General features: G+C 44.1%; 2 protein-coding genes across 8 annotated transcripts; one reads left to right on the top strand and one right to left on the bottom strand.

Moving 5' to 3' along the window:
- Positions 1-1,022: 1,022 nt before the first annotated feature.
- On the bottom strand, positions 1,023-10,956 carry zdhhc16b (zDHHC palmitoyltransferase 16b). 2 transcript variants are annotated; one of them, XM_079334499.1, is made up of 10 exons: positions 10,774-10,956; positions 7,742-8,033; positions 7,152-7,346; positions 5,406-5,494; positions 5,279-5,307; positions 5,035-5,168; positions 4,108-4,193; positions 3,887-4,010; positions 3,264-3,334; positions 1,023-2,750 (listed from the first exon to the last, which is right to left on the bottom strand). In XM_079334499.1, exons 2-10 carry the CDS (start codon positions 8,000-8,002, stop codon positions 2,648-2,650), a joined length of 1,092 nt encoding a protein of 363 aa, XP_079190625.1. In that variant the 5' UTR covers positions 8,003-8,033; positions 10,774-10,956; the 3' UTR covers positions 1,023-2,647. The 2 variants fall into 2 exon arrangements, with proteins under 2 accessions (XP_079190625.1, XP_079190624.1); XM_079334498.1 differs by lacking the exon at positions 10,774-10,956 and having other exon boundaries at positions 1,023-2,458; positions 2,622-2,750; positions 7,742-8,675.
- Positions 9,441-22,063, top strand: vps35l (VPS35 endosomal protein sorting factor like). Of its 6 annotated transcripts, none has more exons than XM_079334491.1 (30): positions 9,441-9,724; positions 12,111-12,210; positions 12,426-12,608; positions 12,695-12,814; positions 12,919-12,943; positions 13,558-13,637; positions 13,914-14,042; positions 14,119-14,203; positions 14,282-14,338; positions 14,452-14,548; positions 14,635-14,682; positions 14,774-14,867; positions 15,114-15,314; positions 15,439-15,485; positions 16,142-16,253; positions 16,390-16,506; positions 16,605-16,658; positions 16,741-16,821; positions 16,913-16,975; positions 17,062-17,147; positions 17,265-17,345; positions 17,434-17,497; positions 18,321-18,419; positions 19,582-19,659; positions 19,802-19,916; positions 20,226-20,365; positions 20,469-20,634; positions 20,790-20,908; positions 21,191-21,340; positions 21,849-22,063. In XM_079334491.1, the coding sequence occupies exons 2-30, from the start codon at positions 12,121-12,123 to the stop codon at positions 21,945-21,947; spliced, it is 2,880 nt and encodes a 959-aa protein (XP_079190617.1). In that variant the 5' UTR covers positions 9,441-9,724; positions 12,111-12,120; the 3' UTR covers positions 21,948-22,063. The 6 variants fall into 6 exon arrangements, with proteins under 6 accessions (XP_079190617.1, XP_079190612.1, XP_079190614.1 ...); XM_079334486.1 differs by lacking the exon at positions 9,441-9,724 and adding an exon at positions 11,177-11,404; XM_079334488.1 differs by lacking the exon at positions 9,441-9,724 and adding an exon at positions 11,179-11,404 and having other exon boundaries at positions 21,194-21,340.
- The last annotated feature ends 1,808 nt before the right edge of the window (positions 22,064-23,871 follow it).

Here is a 23,871-nt window from a genome sequence, read left to right as displayed (position 1 = left end):
TCTGTCCTCGTCTCCTCCTCTCTCCTCGTCTTCACCTCTGTCCTCGTCTTCACCTCTGTCCTCGTCTTCACCTCTCTCCTCATCTCTCTTTTTATCAAACCCTTTTCTTTGCAACCGACTCGACGAACGCACAGATACAGTATATAGACTGACAGTGGAGGGAGGATTGACACTGACAAGTTTAATATGTAACATGCCTTATTTATAACAGGGATCTTTCTTTCTAGAGTAATTATGTTGCTTGTTCACCGTTAGAAAATGTCCTTATTCATCCCAAACTGAGAGGTGAGATTAAAACACACAAACACGAAGGACTGTGTTATTAGATGATCGACTTAATTAGATGAAATCTTAAACGTCCTGTCTGCTTCTTTTTTTAAACAAACATGATTATTTGCAGTGATTGGCTTCAGTTCAGTGTGATTTTGAATGTGTCCATGAAACCTTTTCATTCTACTTGCTTTAACTTAAAAAAAAAAAAGAAAAGGTGGAAACGTGAGCGATCTCTTATCAGTGACATGCAGTGAGAGCGTCAGTGAAGCCAGCAGGCTCGCTCTGTTTTAGGCCTTTTTGTCGAACTGAATGAATGACTGTGTAGCTCCTTCACATCTGCACTCCAGACCACATCTTGATTATCCCGGGTGGACCGCTCCGGAGAGTGTTGTTGGGGGGGTGTTAGTTTGCGTGACTGTGCTGTGCCAGCCGGGTGGGGCTCTTGATGCTCACAGCGTGAAATGAATGAAAAACTTCTCCACTTTCCTCCGCTCACATTTCCATGGTTTGACGTGTTGGAGAAGCTGTGTCCATGTACACTGAATGAAGATTGTCAGCTCTGTGGATCACACGCCAACATCTCCGCTCTTCACATCTGAACACTGACTGATGCTTGATCAGAGCTCTCGTCGTTGCAGTCAGATTTAGATGAGCTCATGCCAAGGAAAGAGTATTTAAAATGTTATTAAAACTTCTTTGTAATTAAACAATCACTTGTTCTTTTTTTTTTAATGAGTCAAAAACAAACCTTTAAATATCAAACATGTTTTATTTCATTTTTAAAAAGACAAGAAATGAAAAAAGTGGAGCACAGCTCCTGTTGCTTACAAATGATACCACAGCTGATTGTGATGTTTCTATGGCAACTACAGATCCAGTAAGAACACGCTGGGATGAAATCCACCTCACACTTCCTGATCTTCTCACAGCGCCTCAAATTCGAGGGCAGAACCAGCGAAGAAGGCACAAAGATTCAAACCAAGACAAACCCACGTCTGTGACCGCTCGGGGTTTTTTTTTCTTCACTTGAATTTAAAAGTGATCGAAGTCATAAATCAAAGTGAATAAAGCTCTTTAGTTTCCTCCTCAGAGAACACCACAACAAAATACAGTCAACATGCAGAGCAGTGAAGCTGAAATCTTTTTAAAAAAGACAATTAGAAATGTTTGGAGGAGTATTAGTGCCACATCGAGGGTGAAGAACGTCGGAGGAGAAGAGAGTCGTACATTTACTTCAGTCTCTACCTGAAGGACAGCAGCCGCCTGTGTGAGCACGTTAGACGAGTGTTAACAGTCAAAGTATCCCTTCTGTTGTTTACAGACGCAGATATCAAACTACACTTTCTTTTGGCACATCAGCATGACATCATGACATTGTATCAGGACCCTGAAAAGAGACTGTCAGAGTCCGGGACTTTTCTCAGAGAAAGAACCACGCTGGCCTAAACTTACGGTTCTAATCTAACACTTTTTTTATTGTTTCAATCTGCTTAAAGTACGACTTTCATCTCGTTTAACGTGGATCTAATACTCCGTCGTAGACATGATCACAGGACAAAATACAAAATGATTATTTGGAAAAGTACGTTTCTCCTTTTAACACTTAACCTCCGTCGAGAGGCAACACACCCAAAACACAAAGATATGAACGACAACTACAGTGGAAAAACAGAAGAAGGAGCAGCTCACATCCCTGACTCGACACGTCGTCAGGGAGCGACACAGTGTCAGCAGCTCATGGTGGTGTTTTAAACCACGAGCACTTGATATCTGTCTCATCAGAACGATACGATGAAGTGAGACCTGTCTGTTTATTTCTTTGCAGAACCAAAGCTCCACTTTCAGTGTACATGATGCGTTCAGGTAACTACAGGGAAACGCCTGCGTGTGAAAGAGTTCAAAAGCACTCACACTCAGGTTTCTGCTTTCACTGTAGATGTGTGAAAATGCAAACGCATAGCACCGTGTTGTCCCTGTAAGCCGGTCCCTCTCCCATGAGGCTGCTCGCTGTCCTGTTGGTTCAAAAAAATTCAGTCAAAAGTACAAAATAAAAAATCCTTTTAGTGTCCTGACCAGTAAAAGAGGTTGGAGCCTAAACAACACTGGCCAGCAGCATCTCTTCTCTAAGTGATCAGCGCTGCTGCAGGGGAAGTCTGATGTTGACAGCCAACTAATACGTCCTTATCTGTGAAATGATGACGTGTTTTAGTTGTGAGGCGACGGTGAAGCAGCAGTGACACCGATGATGTAAAGCTTCTCTTCTTCTTCTCGTGTTCCCGGCCGCTCGCTGCAGCGACACAGAGGACTCTCTTTGCTTGTAGTACAAACGCATGTTAAGTCTTACTGACATGATTTGGAGTAAAGAGGACGAGGCTCAGATGGCCATGGGGTCTCTTCTGTTGAAGATGTAGTCCCATATGATGCCGTCTCCGCTGGGAAGATGGCTCGACGGCAGGAGGACCCGAGTGAACCAGTGACTGAGGAACACAGGAAGAACAGAAGCTACATGTGAAATATGACGGAGAACAAGTTTTAATAGACGTCACACGGCGGCATCTTAAAACACTTCATGCATGCAATCCACAATCATCTGAAACATAAAGGCAGGGTTGGTCATTTTCAAAAACTTTTAAATGCAGCGTTCCCTCAGTTCTCCGTCTACTGTCAATTTGAGGTTTCGTGTCTTGCAGAGAACGCCGGAGCTGGGGATCGATCCCCCGGCCTGAGGGACGACCGACTCAACCACTGAGCCACAGCCGCCCTTAGTGTTGTTCCTATGATCATTGTATACGATTTCATCATATATTCATACGGACAGGTATTTATATGTTTTATTTTTCTTCTTTGATGTGTATCAAAGAACAATGGAGCCCAATCAGAGAAGCAGAGGATATATTCTGCTCCTGTATCTTCCTCTCTCCAGTCAGTCAGGTGGAGTCGGATCAATCATGACTGACATTTTAACACTTGTTACTTTTTTAGACACTCACCTTCCTTTTTCCACACCGAGCAGTATTTTCCAGTTGTTCACGTTACCATGGTGATATGGATTTCTAAACACCTGCATTGGAACAGAAGAGACATTAGAGACACATCAAGAAATCAGTAAAGCCCTGTGTCCTCCAAGCGGTTTTGTTTTTTTCGGGAAGAAAAGCGCCAACTGTGCGCTGCATCAACCACGTCCGTCCTGTCTCCATGACAACAGTGTGTTGATAACAGCCGCTGTATGACTGACACTGCTGCGTCACTTTTTACTGAATGTTTTATATTTGAGATTGCTTTTTTTCCCAATCGCAGACGACACGAAGCGAAGAGGACGTGGGTACAAGATCCGATCCGGAGGAGGCTAAAATACGGAGGAATATCATACATTTCCAAAAGAGCACCGGGGACGCCAACAACTCCTCCAAAGTTGAGTGTTCGGAGTGGCCGCATGAAAAGAAAAAGACAGATCTGCGTTTGTCATCCAGCCGTTCTCTTCTACCCGTTGAAAACCAAAAACGGTCGGTGGACACGAGGCCTGAGGTGTTCATGTCAATAAATAAAAAACGCTGATTTATCAAAGTTATAAAAGGTGAATGTCTTTCCGTGATGCATACAGTCCGTTACCAACCTTTCCTAGCTCCCTCTGTCTCCTCGTCTCCTTGTTGTTAATGTGGCGCTCCACGCTGGTCTCTCCTCTGCTGATAAGGATCATGTGCCACAGGGTGAGTCCTCCCAGAGCCACCGCCACCGAACTGGACGGGGGGTGGAGGGGGGGGGGTCAGTACAACCTGTCTGCATGGTGGTATCAACCTGTATCTGGATTTAAAGATGTGCTGATGTGCACCTTACCTGGTCAGCACCCAGAGGAAGATGACGCTCTTATGAGCAGTGGTTTCAGTGTAGACTTCAGTGGGTGGGGGGGTCTGATAGTATCTCTGAAGAGGACAGGAAATAATCAGACTTTCAGATCTTCATCTTTCAGATGTTTCATAATGTAGGTTATTTTTCACTGTGTGTTCAGGGGGGGCTTTAAACGTTTAAAACTACTCGGTTTCAGAACCATGGACTTGTTTTTGTACCAGCTGGTAAAAAACAAACTCTGACGTGATGTAATCAAGGATCAGAGCAGAGATCCCTTCACACGTCTCCTGTTTCGTTAGTCGCTGCCTCGCTGGCCATCTGAGCTCATGTCAAAACATCTCATCTGAGCTCCTCCTCCTCGCAGTGCTGACTCACCAAACCGTACGGACAGAGCGAATGCATCCAGGTTCTCGAAAAGTCAACTGGATAAATAAATAAACAACAGAGGTGTGATGGTGCAGAGGAGGACTCGACTAATGTGGGAGTTTTGTGGCCGATATCAATATCGATATTGAAAAAAAAAAATATGTGGATACTGACATATCGTCTGGTGTCTTTTTTCAGATTTATGTTTGATCTGTAGAGATTGATGCACACATTTATTGTTTTCATCCCTTAAATTAAGTTGTCAAACATTTTCTGACAAGATTCAGAAGGATGACAGGATGGTCACTGAACAGGAAGTAACTGACGCCTGACGCTCTGGAGAGCGATGTTGTTGTTCGCGTTACAGCACCCTCTGCTGGTGAAAGAGAACAGCTAGTGTAGATTTTTTATTTTCTATATTTTCTACTTTTTGCACACAGTGAACCAGTCAATAAATTACAAAATTATCACATGCTAATTGCCACAGTATATTCTAATATCGTCTGATTAGACGTTGGGGCGCTAGTGCAGCGTCACTCCCTCACTCACCTCTATGGCGCTGTATGCTTCCAGGAACAAGTCCTTGCTGCTGACGCTGCAGTAGATGCAGCCCAGCGTCATGTACAGGCAGAAGGAGAAGAAGTAACGGTGGTTGAAATGACCCACACAGTTGTTCAACCAGGCTGGAGGCATGTTCAGGTTCATGTGCACAACGATGAAAAAAACGACTAACACATATATATTACTAAAACACATCATGTTTTCTTTCTTGTGTTTCGTTTCAGAAGGATACGACAGTGGTGGTCCATCTTCAACACGCACCTTTAAATAAATAAATAAAAAAAACAAAGAATAAATATTTCAAACCAAAAAACAACATTCAAACTCTGCACATCAGAAGAAGCGTGTCCGCTGCTCACATGTTGCAGATGCTGCAGTGGTGCGTCCTGGCTGGTTTTGGAGAAATGCATTTCTTACAGATGGACACTGAGGGAATGTTCAGTTTGTCCTGAAAGATGAAGAGAAAGTAAGAAGATGTTTTAATGTCAGTCTGTTCCAAAAGTTATCAGCTGACCGTGACGTCTTGTTAATCTACAAACTTCAAAGACGATAGCGGAGACGAATAATACCAAGGCTGGAGTGAAAAATGTTCATCGAGGCAAATACACCCGATCAAAGCACATCAGCTTCGAGAGCTTTACCTGACAGGTCTTTCTTTTATAAAACCATAAAAGCTATACACATTTTTTTTTTATAAAATTTAAAATCGGTTCAACATTTCCAAAAATCGATTTTATTTTTCAAAAAATAAATACAGAAATAAAAATATTGGGGGTGGCTAATAAATCACTCCCTGCTCTTTAAATCAGTAGAATGCCAAATAGAGCAACAAGAAAATCATCAGTCTTATAGATGACTGGAACAGATCCTGAAGTATGGACTAATTTAAAAATAGACTTTGAATCAAGAATCGTTTTGAGGGTGGCGCCGATAGCGCAGCGGCAGCGCGCGCACCATGTTGCGAGGCTTTGCTCCTCGCGCGGGCGGCCCGGGTTCGCATCCGGCCTGTGGCCACTTTCCCGCATGTCTCTCCCCACTCTCTCCCTGTTTCCGACTCTATCCACTGTCCTATCAATAAAGGCAAAAAGGCCAAAAATAAACCTTTAAAAAAAAAAAGAATCGTTTTGAATGGAAAATCGATTCTGAATTGAATCGTTACCTCAAGAATCGTGAGACACCAAAGATTCCCAACCCTACTATCAAACTTTTAAAAGCTGCCAGACTCCACTGAAACGTGCTGAAAGACGACTGCAGCACAAAGGGTCATGCAGGTTTCTATGACAACAACAAAGCAGCCAGTTTGTCCTCCTTCTAAGTTTCCATTCAAGTGCTGCTTTGGACCAGATAAGGTCGGCGGTTTGAAGGCGCCCCCACACGGCCGTTTTGGACGCCCCTCGGTTTGCCAGATATGAGAGCAGTTATCAGGCCAAACCAGCAGGTGTTGCAGCGATGGAAGCTGGTAGTGGAACTGGTTCAGATAGAAGTGATTGGACCCGACTTAGAAATCCTCTGCATGTTTCGAACATTGGAAATACTTTTTTTTTTAAAATGGAGAGAAGTTAGAACGCAGAAAGATTCAGAGCTGGCTAAACACTGAAGCTTCATTTTCCAACGAATGACATCGACTGCAGAGAGGAGGGGGGAGACAGCTCTCTGTAATGGTTTTAATATGGACAGCAGTACCCTTTTTTTTTTTTTTAAAGGTTTATTTTTTGGCCTTTTTGCCTTTATTGATAGGACAGTGGATAGAGTCGGAAACAGGGAGAGAGTGGGGAGAGACATGCGGGAAAGTGGCCACAGGCCGGACGCGAACCCGGGCCGCCCGCGCGAGGAGCAATGCCTCGCAACATGGTGCGCGCGCTGCCGCTGCGCTATCGGCGCCACCAGCAGTACCCATTTTAAACACTAGGGGTCAGAGTTACAAACCACTCCTTTAAACATGTAACAGTATGTGATAATAGGGCCGGCGTTTTCAGGTGCTTTTTCTTTGTTTCACCTTGTAGGAAGTGAACATTATTTAGATATCGACACTACACTCGTTTGGCCGAGCTGTGTCCGAACATACAAAGTATAAATCTCTCTAAAGGGTGGAGCACGCCGTGTACCTTGGGTGGGTGCCCTGGGGAGGTGGTGGTGGCCTTGTAGTAATGAAAGACCACCATGATGAGGAGCCAGTGGCCACAGCAGAGGTGCCAGACGCTCCAGTACACGGGGTAGGTGCTGAGGATCGTGGGTATGACGAACAGGTAGACGATGACCACAACTGAGGTGGTCAACAGAACAACCAGAGTGACGAATACCTGAGAGAGAGAGAGCGAGAGAGAGCGAGAGAGAGAGAGAGTGAGAGAGAGAGGGGGAGAGAGAGAGAGAGAGAGAGAGAGTGAGAGAGAGAGTGAGAGAGAGAGAGGGTGAGAGAGAGAGGGGGAGAGAGAGAGAGAGCGAGAGAGAGCGAGAGAGAGCGAGAGAGAGCGAGAGAGAGCGAGAGAGAGAGAGAGAGAGAGAGAGAGAGAGAGAGAGAGAGAGAGAGTGAGAGAGAGAGGGGGAGAGAGAGAGAGAGCGAGAGAGAGCGAGAGAGAGCGAGAGAGAGAGGGGGAGAGAGAGAGAGAGAGAGAGAGAGTGTGAGAGAGAGAGAGAGGGTGAGGAAGTCCAGATAAAGACAGAAGAAAAGTACCGAGACAGAAACCAACAAACTCACCACTCCAAACCAGCGGGTCACGTTGTCCACGATCCAGTAGACGGGTTCGAACACACAGTCCAGCAGCGTGTCCGAGTTATTGAGGGTGTTGAAGTAAAGGGACTTAAGCAGCAGCCTGCTGTAGCTCCACACATCCAGACACCTGCCTCGGATCCACGGTTTGCCCTCGGCGCCTCGGCCTCCTCGGAGCGGACGGCACCAGCGCAGCGCCAGTCGCATGGCCCGGGAGAGCTGCCACCTCAAGCTGCTGCCCAAACGCATGCCAGCGCGGCGGCCTCCTCTCCTGCACACTCTGCCTTCAAGACACACGCACACACACAGACACACACCCCAGCAGTTACAAACACAGGCGGCGACGAACAGCAGCTCCTCGTAGCGCAGCCGAACGACCGCCGAGGTTTCCATCGTCACGTTCTCTGCGACCTCGAAGAGAATCTCAGAGTTTTGAAAAAATTCGAGGGGGAAGTGAAGAGTTGACTACAAAGAGGACTACAAAAAAACAAAAAAAACTACAAAAGCAGCGATAGAAGACACTTGGTAAGAGCGTCGTCCGTTTGACAAATGTCCCTCATTGAAGAGAAGAACAGGGTCTATCAGGTAGCTGTGCCCATCAGCTCCTTTGAATAAACTGGCCGTGTGAATAATTCACAGCAGGTCCAGATCTCCAGGCCAGAAGGCTCCTCCATCAGAGTGGTAACCTTATCAGAGGGAATGCAAAGGGGATGAATATGTTAAGAAGGAAATAAAGTGGCCACCTGATCCGCGGCATCATTTCATGAAAGTGAGCTTTGGTTTCACTGATAAGGCTTGTTCAGGTCCTCCCCGAACACAGAGCCATTAATAATGAGAGACGCTCACTGTAAGGCCCAACAGCTGTCTGCACGGTTTCTGTGGCCGACATCACTTCCACGTCGGGGATCGGACGTGTGGTCACGTGACTCTGACCAAGTTTGAACCCAAGAATTCATCAAGCGCATCGTTTATTTGTCTTTATTATCATCTACCAGTCACAGTATTATCAATAATACACTATAATATAAATATTATCATATAGCTGGTGTAAACTGTATCAGGGCACACCTACTAATAGACAGGTTTTTTCTTTATTTATAATTATTTAATTATTATTATCGTCATTTAAAATTATCCACATTTTAGAATAGTAAATATTAAAACAATAAACATAAAACATTTAATTTTCATTGTGGAAAGAAATGTAACTTCACTGCTCCTATTTATGAAGAAAAACGTGTCAAACTTTCAGACATGAGTCTTTGGATGGAAACGTCTTTAAGATGCATTTCAACCAGCAGTGTCTTATTTTAATGTGTTGCTTGTTTTTCAGGGTTCAGACTGTTTTAAGTCAGATAAATAGATGTGATCCAGATGTTTTAAAATCTGTGATTCATTGTGTTTTATCATCTTGATCTTCAACATCAATCCCAATAATCATGATGATGATGAACTTTATTACTGTTGGGAACAAACGACTGACTGATTTCTCAGTTATGAAGAAGCAGCTGAACGCATCGACAGACATCGACCACAGCACGCAGCGATCAGTAACTGACCTTTATCTTCCATACAAAGGTACTTAACCCTTTTTGATCTGATTTTCTCAGCTGTTCTTCAGGTGAAGCTAACGTATGAACCCGAAGAAGGTCGACGCTGAAAGAGTTCGGACTCGATGATTTAAATCACTCAGAAATCACACGAGAGACGTCGGCAGGATCGTCTCTGCCTGCAGAACATCCAGGCTGCACGCTGAGTCACACGGAGCGTTAAATGCAAATGTAGTTTCTCTGCTCAGTACCTGACGGAGAGAAGACGAGAGAGAGTGACACAAAGCAGGGCACAACCGTCTCCATGGCAACCAGCTGCCCTAAATCTGGTCTTTAAAGACACGGAGATCTGTGTGTATCTCTGTAATAAGCTTTGCTCCGTCCTGCTGTCTCTGCCTCTCCGACAGAGAAGAGGAAGAAGGTGAGAGATCACATGTTATCAATGTGATTATCAGAAAGAATATCTGCAGATTCACTTAATGTGACAGTAATGGTAACAATGAACCCAAATATCATTACTACGACTTTACATGGACTTACATGGACTGGAATTTGTAAAAGGACAAATTACATTCAAATGATGATGACTTTCTGAACCGAGAGCTTCAGCTGAGGGGAAATCAATAAACATGATCATATCATTCAATCATTTAGGGTCAGGGATAATGATTCACTCAACTCACGATACGCGATTTATTTGTGGTTTGGTCTTTTCATGTTTTTATTCTCTCAACAAGAGGAGGTGATTGGAGCGTGTCATTAAATGCTGCATGATGTTGGTTGTTATTTGTGTCGTTTTTCCGTCTTCTTGTAATGTTTGCACACTGTTTTTGTCTCCTCTGTTATCTTCTCACCTCTTTTCATTTTCTGCTCACCGTATTATTGAAAATTCATTATTCAGAGTACAGATGTGAACCTTTACACCTTTGAATCGATTAATCTTTACCTGCCTACTTAGGTGTTAAGACACTGTGAAACATAAACCATAATCCAGTTTTCCTGTAGTAAACAAAAGGATCAGAACTGAGGCAAACACGTCTTCGTTGGATTGTTTTGTATTATCAGTATTTGTTATTTCTTTGTATGTGGTTCTGATAACAGCACATCGTTCTTTGTTTGAATACAGACTGAAGATTTAAATATACAACTGAGAAGAAATAAAACTAATGTGCATGTTAGGACAGCTGTTTTCCAACAGGGATGTAAAGATTCATTGTTAAATCGAGATAAATCGTGAAGCCAGTATCGTGAATCGTATTGTATCGTGAGTTGAGTGAATCGTTACATCGTGATAACGATCTGGTCCGTTTAACCTGGAGATCTAGAAAAGATCATCCTTTCAATCAGCTGCTCAAACCCAACCCAGCTAGCTGTCTGCAGCCACCTTTAGCCACCGTCACTGTTAACATTGATTTCAAACAAAAACACAAAACACCTGTGCGGTCAGAACGTCACATTGGCATACTGTACCTGTTCAGGTGAATGAGAAGCCCGGAGCTCTACGGTCAAGTCATGGTAAGGTTAATGTGTTAGCTAGCCACTGAGTGCTGCAGACCAGCAGCATGAACGGCGGCGCGCTCGAAGATCCTCTATTGAACAGAAGGCTCACTCTGTAGTCCCAACCAAACACTAATTCCGCCCAACTAACTGGATGGCTGTTTTGAAAATTGTGGTACAAAATAACAGCATCATTTCTGTTTTGAACAGTGTATGATTCCACCATTTATTTGGTTACTTTAACTTATTTTTCTCAAAGAAGCCCCTTTGAAAGAAAAAGGTGCATTTCTGTAAGGGAGTTCGTTGCTTGAAAAATAATTTCAAAGTGGGACATCTTGTTTTTTTTCCCTCTAGCCCCAATATGTTCTGGGAAATGAAGTTTTATTTAGCTAAAACAATTTAAGAAAACATCTCTCAGTTTACGCTTTCGCTCCAAGAATTGGTTAAACAACCAACTACTATAGATTAACAACCGCTTCCCCACAATGTAAACAACAATAAATACTTCACTGATCAACAACTACAACCAACATCCAGCTGTGTGCACGTGACCAGGAAGTGTACAAGTGTCATATGATTGTAGAAAAATGGCTGCGGTGCAGTGGTAAGATGCTTCTTTCTCAATAGGAAAAAAAACTCTTCCATTAACTCGAAACTGTTCAATCATGTTTATATTAATTATATGTGAACTTGGGAATGTAATGTAGTTCGTGTAAGCGTCTGAGAAAGGTGAACTTCTCTTACAGGTTTTATTGTTGCAGGAGTTATATGATCAAGTGTTGTTATGGTCTTAAATCAGAGGAGCCCTGTTGTTCTATGGTTCTGTTGTAGCCCAACACAACCCATGGCAGAGAGTCAGAGCTGGTTTAGAAGTACTGTCATTTACCAATGGGACAAAGTCTAACATGCGCACAGCATTTTATTTCTAACCAATTTAGGCCAGACCTGTTTTATTCAGCTTTTTGCAGTGCAAGCCAAAAATGCATCCATGCATGAGGTTGAGCTACCTCAGTCATTTTGGGAGTCTTTCATTGCTTAATGTAATGGTAGCTCTGTTGTACCTCTGCCTGCTATGATGCGAGCCGGGTGTCCTCTGTCACATGCTTTTATTTTTGTGCTCAAGGAAACAACACATATCCTAGTTGGACCAAATATTCAACAACAGTTTGTGTTATCATCACTTGTAGTACGAGGAGTGAACTGATTGTATTCTCCTTACAGCTGTGACTATTAGTAAATCTTAAATGGACGTGCAGTGGTAGAAATGGGTGACGACGATCTTGTCTCCTGTTTGTGTTTGGTGTAACAAGGCGTTCCTGCATGCGCAACTATGAGACAGAGCTGCAGAGAAGTCGACCTGAAGGAGCTCTGGTGGAGTTTGGAGACTATCACCCCCTCAAACCCATCATGGTAAACTATCCTTAGACTGTCTGTCGCAGCTCCTGCACCAGCTCCTCTCTCAGTACATGTAAACCCATCTGGATGTTAACTGACAGAAACTGAAGTCAAACACTTCATGTTGTGAATACATTTTTTAATTGTTTCTTACATTGAAAAGGCAGCTGTTATAAACTACTGTGGTGGTCCACTCTCCTCTCCTCTCCTCTCCTCTCCTCTCCTCTCAGGTGACAGACACGAAGACCCGCCGTGGGGCTCGTAAAGGCAGCACCTCCTCCTCCTCCTCGTCTTCCTCCTGTGCGCCTGCAGACCCCCTCAGCTCCATGCTGGATGGGACGGACCCCCTCTCGATGTTTGCTGCAGCCTCTGCCACTGAGGCCCCCGTCATGTCACACAGCGCCTCCACAGGGGTCAGTTCACCCTCCACGCAGACCAATTCATAATAAAGATGATGGCAAACCTTTTTTATATATATATATAAATTGTTCTCTTTCAGGACCTCGGGAGGAAGAGAAAGGAGAAGGATGAAGAGGCGGTGGGACAAGACTTTGAGTCGTGGTCAACGAAACGAGGAGAGATCTTAGCAAGGTTCACCACCACTGAAAAACTCTCAATAGTGAGTCAGATTGATTTGTTATGTTACTTTACTAGAAGTAGTGAATTTAAACAGCCTGTGTTTGCACAAACAGAAACCTAACTCTAATTTATTTTTCTCCATAGAATCTTTTCATGGGTTCTGATAGAGGTAAGAGCAGGTTTTTATTGCTATCATTTAAGTACTATATGTTCAATACAATACAGCTATTTTTGCCAGTAGAAAGAAATCATTAAAGCTGATTTCCAACAGGATAGAACCAATCACAAGAAAGAAGGCGGGACTTAACATGAGGACATATTCGATTAAACTGTTCGCGTCAACAAAGCTTTTTATTTGGTTCAAAACTGAGTAAACGTCCCTGAGTGTAGGATGAGTCATCAAACATGATGTTTCACAGGAAGAGAATATACAGTTAATGTGAATAATAAACACTCAGATGATGCTTTACTGTAAAATATCAGTGAGATGAATGAACGTCTCATGCGTGTGGGGAATTTATTTAATATGGACTATCATACTAACTATGTGTTGCTAAATACTAACTATGTTGTTCAACACTTCTTTTTCACATATATTTCATTTTTTAGTCTTTCTTATCCCATCATTAGTTAAGTGCGTTTGCAAACAAGTCAGTATTTTTTATTTTTTTAAATCTTGTTGCGTTGCCAAAAACTTGAACACATTTCTCTTCAGTAACCTTTGAAAACAGTTTGTATTTGTTTATGTGATCAGCCAACTAAGCACTCCTGTTCTCACTGCAGGTAAAGCTCCCAGTCCAGGATCGTCGGCTGTCTCAGAGAAAGTTCGAACTCGCCTGGAGGAGCTGGATGATCTAGAGGAGGTATGTGTGTTTGTGATGCTCTGTGTGGTACAGGGTGCGACCTTGAATGACGACTCGCAGGTTTAAAGGTTCAGCGCTGCTGATTCTGACACACTTTTAATGCTCCGTCAGTTGGACAGCATGTGTGAGAATGCAAAGACAAACACTAAGAACCTTTTAAACCTTGTTTGTTAGCAAAATAGACTCTCTCTTCATGTCATCAAGTCGGCATCGTTGGCTTATCATTTGACTCATCATCAGGAATAATGAATTCTTTGCCTGTGTTTCTGTGTGCAGGGTTCCCAGAGAGAGCTGCTGAACCTCTCCCAGCAGGATTACGCCAACCGCATCGAGGAGCTGAACCAGTCCCTGAAGGAGGCCTGGTCCTCCGACCAGAAAGTCAAAGCCCTGAAGATAGTTATCCAGGTAAATCGTGCACTCCTCTAAATAACGTGGGAGTAAGTCTTGATCAGTAGTGCTGAGCTGGGATTTTTTATTCCAGTGCTCCAAGCTTCTGTCGGACACCTCGGTGATCCAGTTCTACCCCAGCAAGTTTGTTCTCATCACGGACATCCTCGACACTTTTGGTGCGTTCAGGAGAATTGTTCCTTTCAGTTCCATAAAGAAAAGTCTCTGTCCTGATTGCAAGTCTTTCTGTTTTGTAGGTCGGCTGGTGTACGATAGAATCTGGACCATGTGCTCAGACCCGAGACCCTTACCAGGTACAGATGGGATGTTCATGATCAGTAGTGTCGAGGCCACAGCATTAAGATTGTCTAGTTGTCCAAAGGGAAACGTGCCTGTTATTTATCTGCTGGGTCTCCTCCTGCTGCAGAGTCGTTCACAGTGGACGATGTAAACGACACGGCCAAGGAGACCTGCCTCAACTGGTTCTTCAAGATCGCCTCCATCAGAGAGCTTCTGCCCAGACTGTATCCTTTTACAGGCATCATCGCAGATGTTGTCTTAGTGACGTTATGGATCATAAAAGAGTTTAACTCCTGAACTCTGCTGACAGATATGTCGAAGCTGCAATTCTCAAGTGCAACCGCTTCCTGAACAAATCGTACGTCCTGTCGTCACTTATGTCTGTAGATCTACTGATGAGTGACATCGGACTCACCATCTTTTTCCTTTCTGCGTTGTTTTTCTTTCAGTGGGATTCAGGAGACTCTCCCTCGGTTGACGGCCATGATCAGAGGAATCGGAGACCCACTGGTGGCCGCATACACCCGAGCTTACCTCTGCAGGGTGAGACGAGCTCTCTTCTCTCTTCTCATCATTTATCATCGGATGTCTTCTTGAACCTCTACAAAGAAACGCAGATAATAAAAACCACATTCAGATGAGTACTTTGGACAGAAAAAAAACCCTGACATTCAGAAAAGTAAAACAAACAACAAAGAAGCGCAACAAGCCAGAGAAAGTGACAATGCATGCAAAAATGATGAGCCATGACACAAAGGATTTTTTGTTTACCGTGTCCTCTCCCATCAGGTGGGCGTGGAAGTGGCCCCCCAGCTGAAAGACAGCCTGAACCGTAACTTCTTCGACCTGCTGGGAACCTTCCGGCAGATCAGCGGGGAGAGCGTGCAGAACCAGCTGCTCCAGCAGAGGGTGGAGGTGCCCGAGTACTTGACGCTTTATTCACCCGCCATCAACTGGATCCTGCAGTGCATTGCCTACAGAGCTCCGGAGGCAAGCCGTCACACTCCGCACTCCACTTCCTGCATGTTTTTACACCTTCTTAAACGGAGGAATACTTGCAGAACCTCCCAAAGGTCAGACTTAATCAAAACGGCGTTTTGTGTTTCCGTTAAAGGCTTTGCTGACAGAAATGATGGAGCGATGCAAGAAGCTCGGAAACAAGTGAGTGGTTTCACCTTGAGGGAGATCTCGTCATATAATCGTTTGTAGTTTTTTTTTTTTCTAATGGTTGAATCTTGAATGGTTGAAGACGAGGTGCAACAAAAGATCCGTGTTTGAAATTTCCTCAGGAGAGAATTAGGAGAATTAAGTTGAGCTTATTTGAATCAGAGACGATGCACACAATTAGATGTTTTGTACCAGATTCAGCTAACTAGCTTATTTCCATCTGTTGATCTTCAGCATCAAGTGTCACATTATGTAGCTGATTGGTCCCTAACCAGCTCTGATGGACGCAAGACAAATCTCAGAAGTCTTACAACATTTTACAAATTACAATTTTATTTTGGAATGAGATGCTCTTTTTTAATTAATTATAGCTGTCAGATAAAGCATGTTGAATGATTTTTGGTCCCAACATGTGGGTGTATGCAACTACTGACAAGGTCTGACCTTGTTTTAAAGAGTCAGAGAAATTAGGAAGCCATTTATGAAAACCAGATAATGGATGGAGAAAGTGTTACTAGGTTATTAAATTCTGTCTCTGAAATGTTTTACAAATCTTTCACTCGGCGTTTTAATCCTAATTCTGCTGTAATAATATATTTTTTTTTAAGTATTTTTAAAACAGAGATCTGGCCTGTCCCTTTTTCCCATAGTGCCTTGCTGCTGAATTCAGTCATGAGGGCGTTCAGGGCGGAGTTTGTTGCTGCAAGAGCCACAGACTTCATCAGCATGATCAAAGACTGTGACGAGGCTGGATTCCCAAAGGTCAGAGGTCGGGAGCAGATGAAACGCTCTGATATATTTACGAGTGCATCCTGTCATTGGATGACCTTTTGAATCTGAAGCTTGAGTCCAGTATTGTCTGAGTCTGTGTGACGTGTGATCGTTGTCTCCTCTGCAGCATCTGTTGTTCGGCTCTCTGGGTCGCAGTCTGGCCTGTGCCGACCCTCCAGAATCGGAGAGACTGACCATCCTGAACGAAGCCTGGAAAGTGGTCACTAAAGTCCGCGGTCCTCAGGTAAGCGTCTGGGTGATCGCTGCTCACACGTTGACGTTCACACTCGTGGAGATGTTCTGGTTAGGATGTTCACAGGACTGTTTGGGGTTTTTTTTTAGGATTACATCAACTGTGCAGAGATCTGGGTGGAGTTCACCTGCCGACACTTCACAGTGAGTCAAACCCAGGAGATGGAATGAGGGGGGGGACACTTATTATGGGATGGGGTTAAAAGTTTGCGTTTTCTTTCCTCAGAAACGTGAGGTCAACACCGTCCTGGCTGACGTCATCAAACACATGACCCCTGACCGGGCGTTTGAGGACGCTTACCCTCAGGTCAGCAGCTCATTGGCCCTCAGGATCAGGAAGACCGTCCACATCCTGCTCTCTGCTCCGTGCTGACTGTGTTTTCTGTTTCTACATGCAGCTGCAGTCAGTGATCAGGAAGATCCTCACCTACTTCAACGACTTCTCCGTCCTCTTCTCCATGGTGAGCAACGCCCTCGGAAAAAAAACTATTTCTAACTTTATTGTTCCAAAAGTTCCCTAATGTTCACACACTGTTCTGTGCGGCAGGAGCGTTTCTTACCCTTTTTAGACATGTTCCAGAAAGACAGCGTGAGGGTAGAGGTCTGCAGATCCATCATGGAGGTCTTCATCAAGTGAGACACAACCACAATTATCACTCGCAACTGTGAAACCGTCTCTCAGACATTTTAAAATCAAGTCCGACGCCGATGTCATGAAACTGTCTCCATGTGCTTCTTGGTCTCCTGCAGACATCAGATGGAGCCCACCAGAGACCCCGTCATCCTTAATGCCATGATGCACATCTGCAAGACCATGCACGACTCTGTCAAGTAGGGTGTTGTTCATTCTGATCTGTTGACAGAGATGGACAGATGTTCCACCTGGGTCACTGACCTGTCTGCTCTCTCTGTGTTTCAGCGCTCTCACTCTGGAGGACGAGAAAAGGTCTCTGGCTGTGCTGATCATCAGCTTCATCCGCATGGTGAGAGTCCTTTTAGCTAGCTGTTGTTGTGTAAAGTGACCATCAGTAGTCGCTCTCCCGTTACCCTGCTGACGAAGCAACGGGAGCAACTTGCTGTTAAAATGCCCAAGGACATTCAGCTGCAGTAGCCTGGGATCGAACCCACAACCTTCTGGTTGAGAGACGGCCACATATCACATGTGATCATATCACATGTGATCATGTAAACCCTGCAGAGCGGTGTTGGTAACTGATCGTCTTAAGTGAGAAACATTCAGCTGTTCCACATCCGGAGGCGACCGTCTTCACGCTGGTTTCAGGTTTAACTCTGTTCAGTGCGTGTAAATCCACAGATATCTCCCTGAACATTTTTTGTCTCTCTGTTACTTTCTAAATAAAAGCAAAAAATGATCTAAAAAAGAAAGAAAAGGCCCCAGTTTTCAGATTTTGGTTTGTGAGTGTGTAACTTTGATCTTGTTTCATTCATGAGCTTCTTCTTTCACTGAAACCTGCCTTCACAATAAACACATGGGATCAGATTATCAGATCCAACATCTATATTTCAAGAAACATTGTGAAAGCTCGCTCTGTATGTACTGTCACGTGGCAGTAGTCTTCGTGCCTGGGACTACTTTCAGTCGTGGATGAATACACATTTGTTTCTCTGTTATAGGAGAGTGTTGGATTCACTCTAATAAACAACTGGCTGCTTTATGTTGAATGTTTTTCACAGATCATTCTTATTTTAATCTGTCTCTTATGTGGAGTTACAGTAAACTGTATAAAAAGCATCCAGTGAGTGAGACTTGTTTTCTCACCTCTTACGTTTGTGTTCGGTCTTCAGGTTTCTTTTGGTCGTGACTTTGAGCAGCAGCTGAGTTTCTGTGTGGAGGCTCGAGCCACCTTCTGTAACCTGGAGCCGGTGCTGGTGCAGCTCATTCATGTGAGTACAGATGTGTTAGAGTGTGATCTGTCTTTGTCTTTGTCTTTGTGTGTGTGTGTGTGTGTGTGTGTGTGTGTGTGTGTGTGTGTGTGTGTGTGTGTGTGTGTGTGTGTGTGTGTGTGTGTGTGTGTGTGTGTGTGTGTGTGTGTGTGTGTGTGTGTGTGTGTGTGTGTGTGTGTGTGTGTGTGTGTGTGTGTGTGTGTGTGTGTGTGTGTGTGTGTGTGTGTGTGTGTGTGTGTGTGTGTGTGTGTGTGTGTGTGTGTGTGTGTGTGTGTGTGTGTGTGTGTGTGTGTGTGTGTGTGTGTGTGTGTGTGTGTGTGTGTGTGTGTGTGTGTGTGTGTGTGTGTGTGTGTGTGTGTGTGTGTGTGTGTGTGTGTGTGTGTGTGTGTGTGTGTGTGTGTGTCTGTCTGTCTGTCTGTCTGTCTGTCTGTCTGTCTGTCTGTCTGTCTGTCTGTCTGTCTGTCTGTCTGTCTGTCTGTCTGTCTGTCTGTCTGTCTGTCTGTCTGTCTGTCTGTCTGTCTGTCTGTCTGTCTGTCTGTCTGTCTGTCTGTCTGTCTGTCTGTCTGTCTGTCTGTCTGTCTGTCTGTCTGTCTGTCTGTCTGTCTGTCTGTCTGTCTGTCTGTCTGTCTGTCTGTCTGTCTGTCTGTCTGTCTGTCTGTCTGTCTGTCTGTCTGTCTGTCTGTCTGTCTGTCTGTCTGTCTGTCTGTCTGTCTGTCTGTCTGTCTGTCTGTCTGTCTGTCTGTCTGTCTGTCTGTCTGTCTGTCTGTCTGTCTGTCTGTCTGTCTGTCTGTCTGTCTGTCTGTCTGTCTGTCTGTCTGTCTGTCTGTCTGTCTGTCTGTCTGTCTGTCTGTCTGTCTGTCTGTCTGTCTGTCTGTCTGTCTGTCTGTCTGTCTGTCTGTCTGTCTGTCTGTCTGTCTGTCTGTCTGTCTGTCTGTCTGTCTGTCTGTCTGTCTGTCTGTCTGTCTGTCTGTCTGTCTGTCTGTCTGTCTGTCTGTCTGTCTGTCTGTCTGTCTGTCTGTCTGTCTGTCTGTCTGTCTGTCTGTCTGTCTGTCTGTCTGTCTGTCTGTCTGTCTGTCTGTCTGTCAGTCAGTCAGTCAGTCAGTCATGCTGACGTGTACACACACACACACACACACCTGAACGTTCCCCTTGCTGTTTCCAGACGGTGAACCAGTTGGCCATGGAGACCAGTCGGGTGATGAAAGGGAGTCACTCACGCAAAACTGCCGCCTTTGTGAGGGTGAGTGAGCGTGCGGAGCTTCTGATCCCTGCAGGCCACCGTACCCTCCTAAAGGAAGAGCTTTCAGCAGTGCAGAAAAAAAAAAACATCCAGAGAAACCAATCGTTGCTCTTTAATGAATGTTTTCCTTTTTTTTATGCAGGCGTGCGCTGCGTTCAGCTTCATCACCATCCCGTCTCTCAGCAGCATCTTCAGTCGCCTCAGCCTCTACCTGCTATCCGGCCAGGTCGCACTCGCCAACCAGTGTCTCTCTCAGGGTCAGCAGCTGCTTTTTAACATTCAAACTGGGGCTCAAATGTTGCTCACATTCAGGGGTTTAAAGATGAGATAAGCTAGTGTTGCTATATTCTTCATCATTGTAATTTTCCTCTCATTTCTGTTCTGACCTTTTTTCTCTTTCACTTCCTTTCGTCACTATTTGTTCACCTCCGACACATCCCTCTGACCTTCCTCATTTCTCCCCTCATATCTCCCGGTCTTTTTTATCCCCATCCCACTTTTAACTTCCCACCTTCCTCTACCCCTCCTTCTTTTCCGTCCTCCGTGTTTTTTTTCCACACCGACAGCGGATGCTTTCCTCAAAGCAGCGGTTGGTATTCTCCCGGAGGTTCCTCGCTCCATCAGTGTGGAGGGAAAACTTCGTTCTTCTGAGAGCTTCCTGCTGGACTTCATCAACAACTTTCTGGCTCTGCTGCTGGTCGTTCCGGTAAGATGCACCTTTCCTCTCTTCTGGTAATGGAGTCAGAGTCGAACAGACCCAATAGGGTAAGAATTGAAATGTGTGTGTGTGTGTGTGATGGTGATTGCAGGACCATCCTGAGCATGGCGTACTCTACCTGGTCCGAGGTCTGCTCAACATGGTCCAGGATTACACCTGGGAGGACAATAGCGACGCCAAGGTGCGAGTCTACATCAGTGCTCTGCACCTGCTGGCCGCCATGAGCCAGGAAACCTACCTCTACTCCATCCCTAAAGGTATGTGCACACACACACACACACACACACACACACACACACACACACACACACACACACACACACACACACACAGACACTGGTGAATCCTTTTCACTGGTGACAAGTGTGCTCATCAGATGTGTTTTTTCCCCTCTCATCCTTCCTGGTCTCAGTTGACTCCAACGAGACACTTTATGGAGGCGATCCCAAGTTTCTATCGGAAATCAACAAACTGTGTGAGACTCTGATCGGGCAGATCCTGGACCACATGAAGGCCCTCGGTCGGGACGAGGTGATGCATGCTTCTTATTTTTGTAGTTTTTATTAAAAAAAAAAGAAGAAGCTTGGATTCATGTTGACGTCGTCGTTCCAGATTGAGAGGTCTCCTCATTAGATTAGTCAATGTATCTGAATCTAATCTGTGTGTGTGTGTGTGTGTGTGTGTGTGTGTGTGTGTGTGTGTGTGTGTGTGTGTGTGTGTGTGTGTGTGTGTGTGTGTGTGTGTGTGTGTGTGTGTGTGTGTGTGTGTGTGTGTGTGTGTGTGTGTGTGTGTGTGTGTTGTTTTTCATTGAAGCAGAGCACACGGCGTCAAGGCGCTCTGGCCTTCTCCCTGTTCGGCGTCCTGCTCGCTCACGGTGATCTGAGGAACAACAAGCTGAGCCAGCTGTCCGTCAACCTGTGGAATCTAAGCCACAAACACGGATACTGTGAGACGCGGGTCTCGGTGAGTTTGCGCACACACACACACACACACATGCACACACATGCACTCACCCGAGAGGCACTGAAGTGTTTCTCAAGCAGCTCGACCCCACAACGCTTTAAATGTTTGCTCGACATGATTCTGATTTGTGTCACTGTTTGTAAAAACACAACATGAGATCATCCATGTCAGGAAGGCTTTAGAGTATGATGCTGCCTTCACGTCGTCGCTCTGCTTTCTGTAAAACTAAACGCTACTCCAAATCGTTCTCTCTCCGATCAGATTACTGAACTCTCCTGAGGTCTTTTTAGCACCACAGATCTTGTATTCTCTCATTTGACTGATCATTATTCTGTATTCAGTCTGTCTAACATCAGTGTCTTTTTAACGATGTTTTAACTCTTTGTGTAATTCCTTGCCTGTCTGTGTTTCTGCATTGGCTGCTCTGCACCAACTGGCCCATTAGGAATTAATGAAGTAGTTTGAATTGAACTGAACGGTGTGAACTCAGTGACTGTCGCTGCTCTAGGTTCGGACTCTGGAGTACATCAAACACCAGGCTCAGCTGCCCGACATGAATCACCTGACAGATACGGTTCAGAGGCTGACGCTGCAGTCCCGCACCTGAGAGCAAACCTCGACGTGTGCACAAGAAAAAGCACCGAAGAAGAAGAAGAAGAATGCCTTAATGTATTATGTATATATAATAAATTCTTTTGACAGGACAGTGTGTGAACATGTGAAGAGATGTGAGTTGATAAAAAAGAAAGATATTGCTTGTCAAAGACTGATTTGCTCTTTTTTTTGTGGTTTACAAACCTTTGAAAAATAACAAATGTTTTTATCTGGTTAAAGGGCAAAATATTACAGATGTTGATGCCTCTTTATGATGGGAAAAAGCTAACCAGACCATCAGCATCAACACTGATCATTTCTATATAATTCATCTAAATGCTGAGGGGTCGTTACAGCTCACTGCTGAATCAGACTTTGTTTTCTTTCCCCTGCAGACAGTTTCAATATTGACTATTATAAAAACAGCTGGATGAGATGTTTCACCAGGAAACACGATTGTGCACATGACAAAATCATCGAAGAAATAACAGGTTCTGTTTTGTCGTGTCAACTTCACATTAAATAAAGCAACAAAAACCCTTCAGTGGATCATCCAAGTGTGCAAAGATGCAGTGAGGACATGATTCTCATCAAACTGCTTCAGCTGCCAGGATCTTCATACATCCCGTCTGTTCGCTCCGATGCTCTGTGATGTAGTGTTGTGAACACAGTTAGCATAGCATTATTGTTGAAGTATCATTTTCTTAACATGCTGAATTTATAGAAATAAACATCATGCTTTCATGAGTTTGGGTTTCTTTTTTCACACTTTTCTTAGTTCTGGTAGCGCTCGTCTCGCCCTGAACTATTGAACCTGGTCTAGAGGAACTTCTTAAGCTTCAGAGCAGGGATCATGTCTTCAGACCAAACAGTTCTGGGGACTTTTTGAAAAGGAACTTTCCACTACTGAGTTTCTTTCTCTTAACAGGAAACAACATAGTTCACAGTTCCTGCAGAAATGAATAAAAAAGAAGGCAAGCTCCAACAGTTCCTGGAGCCATGAAGAAATTCCTGATAAAATACCGAATTTAATGGTTAGCAGTTCTCAGGTTCCTCTTCAAAAAGTCCCCAGAACTGTTTGGTCTGTAGTTGCGGCTTGTACTCAGCTTGTGCTTTAAAAAGAGGACAGGAGACATTTTTGTTTCAAGACATTTTCAAACTCTTCTCAGTTGTACTTTATTTGCTCAATTAGTGAATCATGGAAAAGGGCGACCCCTCCCGTTTAGTCCTCGAAAAAAGAAATGTTAAAAAATAAAACCAGCAGCTATGATAGTGTTCTCTGGCAAATATTAAATACTAAAAATAAAAACACCTGACTTTCAGGACAGCAAAACAAAAGAAATCTCTAAATTCGAATCAACCCGTGAGAGTTGTGATTAATAAGACTTGTGTGATTTAAATGACTTGAATTTAGCTTTCAGCAGTTTCACTGAGAAGTCTTCAGGGTTCATCGCTCCTCCTTTGAAAACAGGATCCTTCATGACTCAACGAAAAAACAACACTGTGAAAGCCGAGTCGCTAAATATTCGTATGCAGGTTTTCTATTCCATCTGTCAAGTCAGCCAGTCCTGTATGTGGTGCCTCAAACATCCAATCTTAGCGCATCATTACTGTGAATAAATCTATCATCTTTTAGAACAACAATAAAGTGCAGCCTGTTTGTCAAAAATGCACCTACACTTTTACATTTAACAACTTTTTCTATTTTGTTTTTTATTGATGAAGGAAACTTAAAATACAAGTCCGTTCAGAGTTACACTTCTGGTTCATTGACATATTTAGTTACTTAGTGATCCATGGCCCTTTAGATACTAAGCATATATAAAACACTAACTTACATTAGAAGACCTCTGCACTTCTGTAGTTTTGCATTTATTGGAATTTGTTGCACATTTTTATTTCATCTGGGGCATGTTTTTTTTTTTAAAACTCCAAAA

The sequence above is a fragment of the Symphodus melops genome (genome assembly GCF_947650265.1).
Source record: "Symphodus melops genome assembly, chromosome: 21".
NCBI lineage: Eukaryota > Metazoa > Chordata > Actinopteri > Labriformes > Labridae > Symphodus > Symphodus melops.
This window is presented reverse-complemented; position numbering and strand designations above follow the sequence as displayed.

Bases quoted from the DNA above. Each gene is read 5' to 3' on its own strand.
- vps35l (XM_079334486.1), top strand. The intron at 16,507-16,604 runs GTAAGCGTCTGG...GTTTTTTTTTAG, and splicing joins CTAAAGTCCGCGGTCCTCAG to GATTACATCAACTGTGCAGA. The intron at 19,917-20,225 runs GTCAGCAGCTGC...CCACACCGACAG, and splicing joins CAACCAGTGTCTCTCTCAGG to CGGATGCTTTCCTCAAAGCA.
- zdhhc16b (XM_079334498.1), bottom strand. From the start codon at position 8,146: ATGGAAACCTCGGCGGTCGTTCGGCTGCGCTACGAGGAGCTGCTGTTC. The intron at 7,347-7,741 runs GTGAGTTTGTTG...TCTCTCTCTCAG, and splicing joins TGACCCGCTGGTTTGGAGTG to GTATTCGTCACTCTGGTTGT. The intron at 5,495-7,151 runs GTACACGGCGTG...TTCATCTTTCAG, and splicing joins CCCCAGGGCACCCACCCAAG to GACAAACTGAACATTCCCTC.